General features: G+C 40.6%; 1 protein-coding gene across 7 annotated transcripts in view; it reads right to left on the bottom strand.

Moving 5' to 3' along the window:
• Positions 1-12100, bottom strand: part of COG5 (component of oligomeric golgi complex 5) — a 414164-nt gene that overhangs the window by 52552 nt on the left and 349512 nt on the right. For all 7 annotated transcript variants that reach the window (XM_073652205.1, XM_073652207.1, XM_073652206.1 and 4 more), the window contains one exon: positions 7622-7684. In XM_073652205.1, coding sequence (XP_073508306.1) covers positions 7622-7684 — 63 coding nt within the window. The remainder of the gene's footprint in view (positions 1-7621; positions 7685-12100) is intronic.

Below are 12100 nucleotides of genomic sequence, written 5' to 3'. Positions count from 1 at the left end.
TTTTACGAATCAATTTGTGAAGCACCTAGGGGTTCCAAGTGCTCACTATGCATCTAGATAGGTGCCTTGGGGGGTTTAGTTTCCAAAATGGGGTCACTTGTGGGGGAGCTCCAATGTTTGGGCACACAGGGACTCTCTAAATGCAACATGGTATCCGCTAACAAATTGAATGGAAAATCGACTCAAATTGTTAGCGGACACCACATTGCGTTTGGAGAGCCCCTCTGTGCCCAAACTTTGGAGCTCCCCCACAAGTGACCCCATTTTGGAAACTAGACCCCCCAAGGCACCTTTTTAGATGCATAGTGAGCACTTGGAACCCCCAGGTGCTTCACAAATTGATTCGTAATAATGAAAAAGTGAAAAAAAAAACACTTTTTCATTTTTACGAATCAATTTGTGAAGCACCTAGGGGTTCCAAGTGCTCACTATGCATCTAGATAGGTGCCTTGGGGGGTTTAGTTTCCAAAATGGGGTCACTTGTGGGGGAGCTCCAATGTTTGGGCACACAGGGACTCTCTAAATGCAACATGATATCCGCTAACAATTTGAGCCGACAATTTGTTAGCGGATATCATGTTGCATTTGGAGAGTCCCTGTGTGCCCAAACATTGGAGCTCCCCCACAAGTGACCCCATTTTGGAAACTAGACCCCCCAAGGCACCTATCTAGATTCATAGTGAGCACTTGGAACCCCAGGTGCTTCACAAATTGATTCATAAAAATGAAAAAGCGTTTTTTTTTTCACTTTTTCATTATTACGAATCAATTTGTGAAGCACCTGGGGGTTCCAAGTGCTCACTATGCATCTAGAAAGGTGCCTTGGGGGGTCTAGTTTCCAAAATGGGGTCACTTGTGGGGGAGCTCCAAAGTTTGGGCACAGAGGGGCTCTCCAAACGCAACGTGGTGTCCGCTAACAATTTGAGCCGATTTTCCATTCAATTTGTTAGCGGATATCATGTTGCATTTAGAGAGTCCCTGCGTGCCCAAACATTGGAGCTCCCCCACATGTGACCCCATTTTGGAAACTAGACCCCCCAAGGCACCTATCTAGATTCATAGTGAGCACTTGGAACCCCAGGTGCTTCACAAATTGATTCATAAATATGAAAAAGTGTTTTTTTTTTCACTTTTTCATTTTTACGAATCAATTTGTGAAGCACCTGGGGATTCCAAGTGCTCACTATGCATCTAGATAGGTGCCTTGGGGGGTCTAGTTTCCAAAATGGGGTCACTTGTGGGGGAGCTCCAATGTTTGGGCACACAGGGGCTCTCCAAACGCAACATGGCGTCCGCTAACAATTTGAGCCGATTTTCCATTCAATTTGTTAGCGGACACCATGTCGCGTTTGGAGAGCCCGTGATGTGCCTAAACAGTGGCGCTCCCCCACAAGTGTCCCCATTTTGGAAACTATACCCCTCAAGGATTTTATTAAGGTGTATAGTGAACATTTTGAACCCAGAGGTACGGCACAGAATTTGTTTACATTAGGTCATCATATTGAATAAGTTGTCATTATTCTTGAGCGCAAGTGCTCGCTACTTGAGTTTGCATCGGGTACTCAGGTATGCACCATGTACAGCGTGTGCTCGAGTGACATGCTCGAGTCCCTGCTCCGCATGTTTCACGGTTATTAGACACCCAAAAAAAAACATGCGGGGATCGCTCGTGCATGGCAGGCAATCCCCGTAAAGTTTTTTGGCCGCGAAGCATATGGGGCAGAGACTCGAGCATGTCACTCAAATACCCACGATACTCAATGCATACCTGAGCACCCGATGCAAACTCAAGTAGCGAGCACTTGCTCTCAACACTAGTCGCCATATCGTCATCTTTTTTTCTTACTTTTGAAAAAAATCCCAACCCCAGCCCTAACCCTAGCACAACCCTAGCCCCAGCACAACCCTAGCCCCAAACCCAGCCCTAACCCTAGCCCAATCCTAACCCAAGAGTTTATTTTTGACGCCGTTCCTTGTGCGGTATAAGTGATTAGACGACTTTATTCTTCGGGTCGGTGTGATTACAGCAATGCCAGAATCATATGGGGTTTTTATGACTGACAGCTGTCACACACTAAAAGACGCATTTTTTGTAAAATCTAGTTTTTGCATCGCCATATTTTGAGAGCTATAATTTTTCCAGATTTTGGCAGACAGTCATGTGACGGCTCGTTTTTTGCGGGATGACTTGACGTTGTTATTGGTGCCATTTTCAGGCACGTGACATTTTTTGATCGCTTTCTATTCCGATTTTTGGGAGGCAGAATAAACAAAAACCAACAATTCAGGAATTGTTTTTTTTTTTTTTTTTTAATTCTGTTCCGCGTGTGGTAAAATTGATGAGGTAGCTTTATTCTTCGGGTCAGTACGTTTACAGCGGTACCACATTTGTATCATTTTTCTATGTTTTGGCGCTTATACACAATAAAAGCTATTTTATAGAAAAAAATATTTTTTAGTATCGCTTTATTCTGAGAGCTATAACTTTTTTATTTTTCGGCTGATGGAGCTGTATGGCGGCTTGTTTTTTGCGGGACGAGATGACGTTTTCAGCGGTATCATTTTTATTTATATGCGTCTTTTTGATCGCGTGTTATTCCACTTTTTATTTGGCGGTATGGTGATAAAGCATTGTTTTTTGCTTAGTTTTTTTTTTTTTTTTTTTACCGTGTTCACTGAAGGGGTTAACTAGTGGGACAGTTTTATAGGTCAGGTTTTTCCGGACGCGGCGATACCAAATATGTGTACTTTTATTGTTTTTTTTAAATTTTTTTTATAATAATATTTATTGATGGGTACATTATATTTTTATTTTTGGTGTATTATTTTTTTTATTTTTTTATAATATTTTTGCACATTTTTTTTTTTTTTTTTTCCACTTTCACACAGTTTATACACTTTATTACTTTGTCCCACTCTGGGACTTTCACTTTTTTTTTTCTGATCGCCTGCATGGCACAGGAATGGAGCACCATCCCTATGCCATGAAGGCTTTCAGAAGTGCACAGTGTGAAGATTGCTTGGAGATGCACTGCGCATGTCCAAGCAATCTTCCTGCTCTCTGGTGACCCGGATGTTGTCATGACGACATCGGATCGTCATGGCAACACCCGGGAAGCCTTTGCAGACTGCGCTGGAAGCCAGAAGAGGAGGTAACGCCGATCACCTCCCCTTGCCCCCGCAATGCCGCGATCGACTTCGATCGCAGCATCGCGGGGGTTAATGTGCTGGGAGCGGTGCAGGACCGCTCCCTGCACATAGTACCGGGTGTCAGCTGTGACAATCAGCTGACACCCGGCGGCGATCGCGCCCGCACAGCCTGTGTGCGCGCGCGATCGCGATGATGTACTAATACGGGTCTGGCTCTTAAGTCCCAGGGCACAGACGCGTATTAGTACGTCAGATGTTATTAAGGGGTTAATATTAGAAATATTTTCTTTTTTTTTTATTTTTTATTTTAAGCTAAATATCATGAAGATATTCTATATGCAAATTATATATATATATACAGTACAGACGAAAAGTTTGGACACACCTTCTCGTTTAAAGATTTTTCTGTATTTTCATGACTTTGAAAATTGTACATTCACACTGAAGGCATCAAAACTATGAATTAACCCATGTGGAATTATATACATAACAAAAAAGTGTGAAGCAACTGAAAATATGTCTTATATTCTAGGTTCTTCAAAGTAGCCACCTTTTGCTTTGATGACTGCTTTGCACACTCTTGGCATTCTCTTGATGAGGTTCAAGAGGTAGTCACTGGAAATGGTTTTCACTTCACAGGTGTGCCCTGTCAGGTTTAATAAGTGGGATTTCTTGCTTTATAAATGGGGTTGGGACCATCAGTTGTGTTGTGCAGAAGTCTGGTGGATACACAGCTGATAGTCCTACTGAATAGACTGTTAGAATTTGTATTATGGCAAGAAAAAAGCAGCTAAGTAAAGAAAAACGAGTGGCCATCATTACTTTAAGAAATGAAGGTCAGTCAGTCCGAAAAATTGGGCAAACTTTGAAAGTGTCCCCAAGTGCAGTTGCAAAAACCATCAAGCGCTACAAAGAAACTGGGTCACATGAGGACTGCCCCAGGAAAGGAAGACCAAGAGTCACCTCTGCTTCTGAGGATAAGTTTATCCGAGTCACCAGCCTCAGAAATCACAGGTTAACAGCAGCTCAGATTAGAGACCAGGTCAATGCCACACAGAGTTCTAGCAGCAGACACATCTCTACAACAACTGTTAAGAGGAGACTTTGTGCAGCAGGCCTTCATGGTAAAATAGCTGCTAGGAAACCACTGCTAAGGACAGGCAACAAGCAGAAGAGACTTGTTTTGGCTAAAGAACACAAGGAATGGACGTTAGACCAGTGGAAATCTGTGCTTTGGTCTGATGAGTACAAATTTGAGATCTTTGGTTCCAACCACCGTGTCTTTGTGCAACGCAGAAAAGGTGAACGGATGGACTCTACATGCCTAGTTCCCACCGTGAAGCATGGAGGAGGAGGTGTGATGGTGTGGGGGTGCTTTGCTGGTGACACTGTTAGGGATTTATTTAAAATTGAAGGCATACTGAACCAGCATGGCTACCACAGAATCTTGCAGCAGCATGCTATTCCATCCGGTTTGCGTTTAGTTGGACCATCATTTATTTTTCAACAGGACAATGACCCCAAACACACCTCCAGGCTGTGTAAGAGCTATTTGACCAAGAAGGAGAGTGATGGGGTGCTAAGCCAGATGACCTGGCCTCCACAGTCACCAGACCTGAACCCAATCGAGATGGTTTGGGGTGAACTGGACCGCAGAGTGAAGGCAAAAGGGCTAACAAGTGCTAAGCATCTCTGGGAACTCCTTCAAGATTTTTGGAAGACCATTTCCGGTGACTACCTCTTGAAGCTCATCAAGAGAATGCCAAGAGTGTGCAAAGTAGTCATCAAAGCAAAAGGTGGCTACTTTGAAGAACCTAGAATATAAGACATATTTTCAGTTGTTTCACACTTTTTTGTTAAGTATATAATTCCACATGTGTTAATTCATAGTTTTGATGCCTTCAGTGTGAATGTACAATTTTCAAAGTCATGAAAATACAGAAAAATCTTTAAATGAGAAGGTGTGTCCAAACGTTTGGTCTGTAATGTATATTATATGCAAATGGTAACAATTAATACACACAAGTCTAATGGAAAGAAGCGGATGAGCAGTCCCTTCAATAAATTCATCCTAAGGTTTGTGCACATGACATCCTTTTCAGGCAGATCCCCTTCAAAATCTGCCTGCAAAAGGGCTTAAAGGGAGTCTGCCATAACAGCTTGACTGTTCAAACCAAGTAAAGTGACTCGGTGCACCCTTGGTGTGACCAAACATTTAGACTGTAACTGTCGTTTTAATTTTTATTTCATAAATCAATAATGAACATGAAGATAAGAAACTTTTTAATATATCTGATCAGAGAAATTTGTTTCTTTCTCCTCCTGGAATGATCTTTCATTCACAAAATTCTCAATTTATGGGTAAAATCTGTATTCAATGAAGTCAGATTATTACATTACTGAAATAGCAGATGGCAGATGCTGCTGATAAGATTCTATGTAGAATGGCGGGGTAGGAAAAGGGAGGTGCTAAAGGTAGAGCTCCTCCTCCTCAACTCCTCTCCCTTCTATCTATAATCTTATAAAAACAACTGCCATCTCTTATCTCAGTAATGTGATAATCTGTCTTCACTAAACACAGATTTTACCCATAAATTGAGAATTTTGAGAATAAACCATCAGTCCAGGAAGAGAAAGAAGCAGATGTCTTTGATAATATCTATTACAAAGTCTTTTATTTTCATGAAATATAATTTAAAACGACGGTTAATCTTTAAGTGCTCCTTCCCACCTACTTCATTTTGTCATCTATCTCCGCCCTTCTTTGTTTCTATGAAGCCAGAGCTGTCAATCAAAGAAGAGGGGCAGTGGAGACACAGGGAAAACAAGTAGGTGGGATGGTGCACTTAAATGTTTGGCCACACCAAGGGTGCCCCGAGCGACTGTACTTGGTTTGAACAGTCATTCTCTGTTGACTGACTCCCTTTAAAGAATGCTAAAAAAAAAAAAAAAAAAATGAAGATATGCACTACAATGTTAAAATGACTTGCTGGCCATATGTTCAGACTTTTTAAGCTTCTTTTAACCACTCCAGGCTTCGATAGCAACAAAGCTGTTAAAAGAAGTGACCAGACCATTCTTCAGGCAGCTGAAGGTGATGCAAAAAAGAGAAAATTCAAAAGAGGCAACAAAAAAAGTCGCTTCAGGAAAACCCAGATGCGAATTCGAGAATTGTCTTCTGCTTGGAAAACCCGGTGAGTATGTCGGCGTCTTAAAGATGTGTGCACATACTCTTAGGGTAATTTTATATAAGGGACTCAGATTGAGAAAAAGGAATGTAGACATGGGCTAAAGAGCTGTATTGTGATGTCTAAACTCAAAGGTAGAAGATAAATCAGAGGTCTTAACCACTTAAGGACCCCCATACACATTAGATAGCTGCTGGCCAAATTACTGTTCGTCTACCCAACAGTTATCTCTCCTGACTTCCTCATACACAGGAGCACTTGGCTCGTCAGACTGTGTTGTCCATGAGAAAGCTGCAGCTAGAATCCTCTGGCAGAGGCTTATCTCTTGGAGAACAAAAGGATCAAGCGCTGAAATTCAGATAATAATACAGGTGATGTCAGCGGACAGTCAGGAGGCCCCTATACACAGTCGGTTGGCCAATCTTGTGCATATAAAAGTAAAGACAGGTCTTAAGCTACAAGTCTGCAGTCACCTTATGTGACTGCAGAACTGTTTATTCTCACATTGCGCACAGTGCACTATGCGGAGTCGGCTCCGTGAGCGAGCGGACTTGTATTGAAAATTGACCTCCGACGGGCTCCAGAAGACACTGGAGCGTGCAGGCAGGTCACTTTTCGCCAGAGACGGACAGGAGCGACGCTGGAAAAGAATGAAGGGGTTGACAATTGAGTATGAGAAAGGGAATAGGGAACTTACTTCTGAAGCACCACACCAGCGGAGCAATGAAAAAAAATGCTGGAGTGGTGCTTTAAGACCAGACAACCACTTTAACGTTGAATGTCTATGGGGGCCTTAACATAACACTTTTGATTGTGTCTCAGTCTGATCTGAAATATTTCTTACTATTGTGTGACTATTATGCACAACAATTGCTCTTAGTGTCTAATAATATATGCTAAACATACACATGTATTGGCCACAGAGCGATTGTATCTAAACACAGCTTCATTTGATTGGTACGACGGCATAACCAGAAGTACAAATAAATGTGGCTTTTGACTTTTAAATGCAGTTCATAATCATTGGTAAATTTGATGCTGATACAGCAAATGTCAGAACTGATTTGGATTAGTGATGCATGGCTTTTATGTGCACAAAAATCCAAGACTCTTTCAGAAATAAAATAACATATAGCACCACACATCTGTCACATTCTGTTCCAATATTTGCCGTCTTCAGCTCTTCTATAAGAGCCAAAAAGCAAAACAAACATTAATCTGTTTTTTTTTATAATTTTTATTGAACTCATTCATGACGACAAACAATCCAGAGACCTTATTACCTTCATGGCAGCAGTTATATTCTGTTCTGCAGCTGCTGGAAGTGAACTCTGACCTGATACAACCTTCAAATAGAAGAAAATGCACTCGTATTAGACATTTCTATTGCTAGATCACAGGATGAAAATTGAGATACAAGATCCAAAAATAGCAACTTCCTAGAAAAAAAAATAATGCTAGTAAATATGAACGAGTGCAATACATAAATTCACACAGACACAAACAGGTTTCTACTCAAGGTCAGAAACAATTTTAAGTTTTTTCACATCTATTCAGGGTTTAGACTAAGTTCTCTTGAGCTTTTTATTTGATAGTAGGTGAAAATAATAAACTCATTCCCCTAAACGTAATACAACTAACATGTTCAGCATTAAAGGAGCTTTTTGGGCCTCAACTAAATTTCTGCAGTCACGCTAAGTGATTATGCACACTGTCAGGATTTGCCTCTATTTACAGCTGTAGTAAACAGTCACATTACACTAAGTATGCGATTTACATACTTGCGGTCATGTGCTGACTTTCTTCTCATCCAGCGCTCTTAATAAAAGTAGGGATATGACTATATGTATGCAAATTGAATATTTGTAGTCATGTGACCGCCTGCTTGAGCTAGAAATAGAAAAGAATCTTGACAGTGTGCATATTGGCCACACAGTCATTGATTTTTATATCCCACTGGACAGGAGAAATAGGCACCAACCACAGCAGGTGTAATTTTTAAAGTGATCCCCTTATAGATACTGTATATGTGGCTAGTATGACTAGTAAAGAAAAAGGTGCCCGCTAAATTCATGTCATTTTCCTCTTTAAGAAGCAGTAAAAAGACTGTCAAGTCACAGATAGTTTTGCCAGTGCTTTTAGTGATGGAAATGCACTTATAAATTGAACTTGATGGACTTATATCTACCTTCAACCTTAAAACCATGAAACTATTTGACTTGTACAGTAATTTTACAAAAATACTAAAAAGCCTAGAAATATTTGCATTCACAGATTTCAGGATCACTTTTAACTAGGCTTAACGTAACTCAAATACAGAAGTTAGAATATCATAAAATGTATAAATTGGCACCATCCGCACTGCAAATACTGAGCTTAATCACATTTGAAATAACTGGTTGAAAGAGATGAAACCAGTTCGCAGAATACAGGAAGAGAGTGTACATTGCAACTGAAAATAAAATGAAACAGCCTCTGTATATGTATATTTATAATGTTTACACCCTGGCCTATAATTAACACTGACTTTTACATGACCCACTTTATCTACAAAATACTATTCTGTGCAAATGTAGCATGGAGTTCTTTGGTTAACTAAACTGAGGCTAAAAAAGACAATATTGTGATTGTTGACAATGGCAAGTTATGGCATTTCTTCCCCAAAACTGAGAATGGATTCTACAGGGAAGGACAAATCGGTTACAAGAATCTTACTGCACTCCAATTTAAACTTATTTTACCCCTTAAAATTTAGCAAAAATTTAAGCGCAGGATCAGACTACGTATGTTGGAATGGCACTACTAAACTCTTTACAGTTACTAAAAAAAATCGATCTGAATAGAAAAAGCAAGGATGCGGCCAATAATATACATGAGCAACTGGTTCACACAATATCTCTGTGGCAACAGTGAACACAAGGCAGGAATACATCTAGTTAAAAGTGTCAGGTCTGTGAGAATATAACAGCCTGTAATACAGTACAGACCGAAAATTTGGACACACCTTTTCATTTAAAGATTTTTCTGTATTTTCATGACTTTGAAAATTGTACATTCACACTGAAGGCATCAAAACTATGAATTAACACATGTGGAATTATATACTTAACAAAAAAGTGTGAAACAACTGAAAATATGTCTTATATTCTAGGTTCTTCAAAGTAGCCACCTTTTGCTTTGATGACTGCTTTGCACACTCTTGCCATTCTATTGATGAGCTTCAAGAGGTAGTCACCAGAAATGGTTTTCACTTCACAGGTGTGCCCTGTCAGGTTTAATAAGTGGGATTTCTTGCCTTATAAATGGGGTTGGGACCATCAGTTATGTTGTGCAGAAGTCTGGTGGATACACAGCTGATAGTCCTACTGAATAGACTGTTAGAATTTGTATTATGGCAAGAAAAAAGCAGCTAAGTAAAGAAAAATGAGTGGCCATCATTACTTTAAGAAATTAAGGTCAGTCAGTGCGAAAAATTGGGCAGACTTTGAAAGTGTCCCCAAGTGCAGTTGCAAAAACCATCAAGCGCTACAAAGAAACTGGCTCACATGAGGACCGCCCCAGGAAAGGAAGACCAAGAGTCACCTCTGCTTCTGAGGATAAGTTTATCCGAGTCACCAGCTTCAGAAATCGCAGGTTAACAGCAGCTCAGATTAGAGACCAGGTCAATGCCACACAGAGTTCTAGCAGCAGATACATCTCTACAACAACTGTTAAGAGGAGACCTTTTGTAGCAAGCCTTCATGGTAAAATAGCTGCTAGGAAACCACTGCTAAGGACAGGCAACAAGCAGAAGAGACTTGTTTGGGTTAAAGAACACAAGGAATGGACATTAGACCAGTGGAAATCTGTGCTTTGGTCTGATGAGTCCAAATTTGAGATCTTTGGTTCCAACCACCGTGTCTTTGTGCGACGCAGAAAAGGTGAACGGATGGACTCTCCATGCCTGGTTCCCACCGTGAAGCATGGAGGAGGAGGTGTGATGGTGTGGGGGTGCTTTGCTGGTGACACTGTTGGGGATTTATTCAAAATTGAAGGCATACTGAACCAGCATGGCTACCACAGTATCTTGCAGCGGCATGCTATTCCATCCGGTTTGTGTTTAGTTGGACCATCATTTATTTTTCAACAGGACAATGACCCAAACACACCTCCAGGCTGTGTAAGGGCTATTTGACCAAGAAGGAGAGTGATGGGGTGCTACGCCAGATGACCTGGCCTCCACAGTCACCAGACTTGAACCCAATCGAGATGGTTTGGGGTGAGCTGGACCGCAGAGTGAAGGCAAAAGTGCCAACAAGTGCTAAGCATCTCTGGGAACTCCTTCAAGATTGTTGGAAGACCATTTCCGGTGACTACCTCTTGAAGCTCATCAAGAGAATGCCAAGAGTGTGCAAAGCAGTCATCAAAGCAAAAGGTGGCTACTTTGAAGAACCTAGAATATAAGACATATTTTCAGTTGTTTCACACTTTTTTGTTAAGTATATAATTCCACATGTGTTAATTCATAGTTTTGATGCCTTCAGTGTGAATGTACAATTTTCAAAATCATGAAAATACAGAAAAATCTTTAAATGAGAAGGTGTGTTCAAACTTTTGGTCTGTACTGTATGTAATATTGTATCATTCTATTTTATTACTTCTTATGAATTTTTTGCCAATTAATCTGGGATAGAATTGAAGAAAAATAAATCAGCTTTCTATGGAAATTAACCATGGAAATAAAGTATATACCTTGTGTCTACCATTTCACAATATAAATATGATTTCTGGGTTTTCCTTTACTTTTACATGATTAGCAATGATGCAACTTGTTAAAAACTCCTTGATGCTTAAATGGCACCTTCCAACACTTCACAGGTAGAGAGTGAAAATCCTACTGTGTAAACACTCCAATCTGTCAGAGATGAAAAAGTGAATGTAGGTATGTGAGCATCCGATTCAAGAGTCTATCCTGTAGGGTTTAGTCATGTATGAAAGAATCCCTGGAGATTCTAGTACAAGCTCATCCAATGGACTAATGCAGTATGAAGGATCAATGCAAAGCAATGACATGAAGCAGGTGTAACCGCTATGACCTTAGGGAGAAAAAAAATCTTACTAGCACATTTTCTTTAGAAAGTACCGTAAATTAGTTTTTTGTAATCATTAGAATAAATTAACACAGATAGGGGGAGCACTGGTTCTCACTGAGGGGATCTAACTGATATATACAGTCTTACAACATTTTAGAGTTACAGCCACATCCAGATCAAATGGTGCACCCACATCGGGTGAGGGCGGCTGCCTGCACATAAGGGACTTTTGTGGTAATATTACATTTTTATCACCTTTTAGTGTCTGTTATGTATATATGCACTATATACTGTAAAGGTCCATTATTACACTAGGACTTATTTTATACTGATATTAAGCTATTTACTTTTATACAGTATACATTTTCCTACATATTTTCCCTATGGCAGGGGTGGATATCATTTCTTCCAGCCCCTGGGCATATTCACGGAGACCAAAATGCTAGGGCCGGTGACCCTTTAGTTCCTCCCTGGACCATGAGTATGCACACGCAGCGTTCACTGCGCGCATTAACAGAATGATTACATGCAGATAATGGCCATTGCCAGCATCAGGGCATTCTTTGTAGGCAGAGCTACCACCTTGCACTCAAGTTTCAACGATGAAGGAAGCAGTCGCAGGGTCTCCTATGTAATAAATACAGAAGCCTGTGTATCCTTTGTGATGTAGACACAGTTGAAACCAGAAGT

Source organism: Phyllobates terribilis, unplaced genomic scaffold (assembly GCF_046119375.1).
Source record: "Phyllobates terribilis strain yellow unplaced genomic scaffold, ASM4611937v1 Scaffold_11__3_contigs__length_659146591, whole genome shotgun sequence".
NCBI lineage: Eukaryota > Metazoa > Chordata > Amphibia > Anura > Dendrobatidae > Phyllobates > Phyllobates terribilis.
The sequence above is the reverse complement of the archived record's forward strand: the minus strand, read 5'-3'. Positions and strand labels throughout refer to the sequence as shown.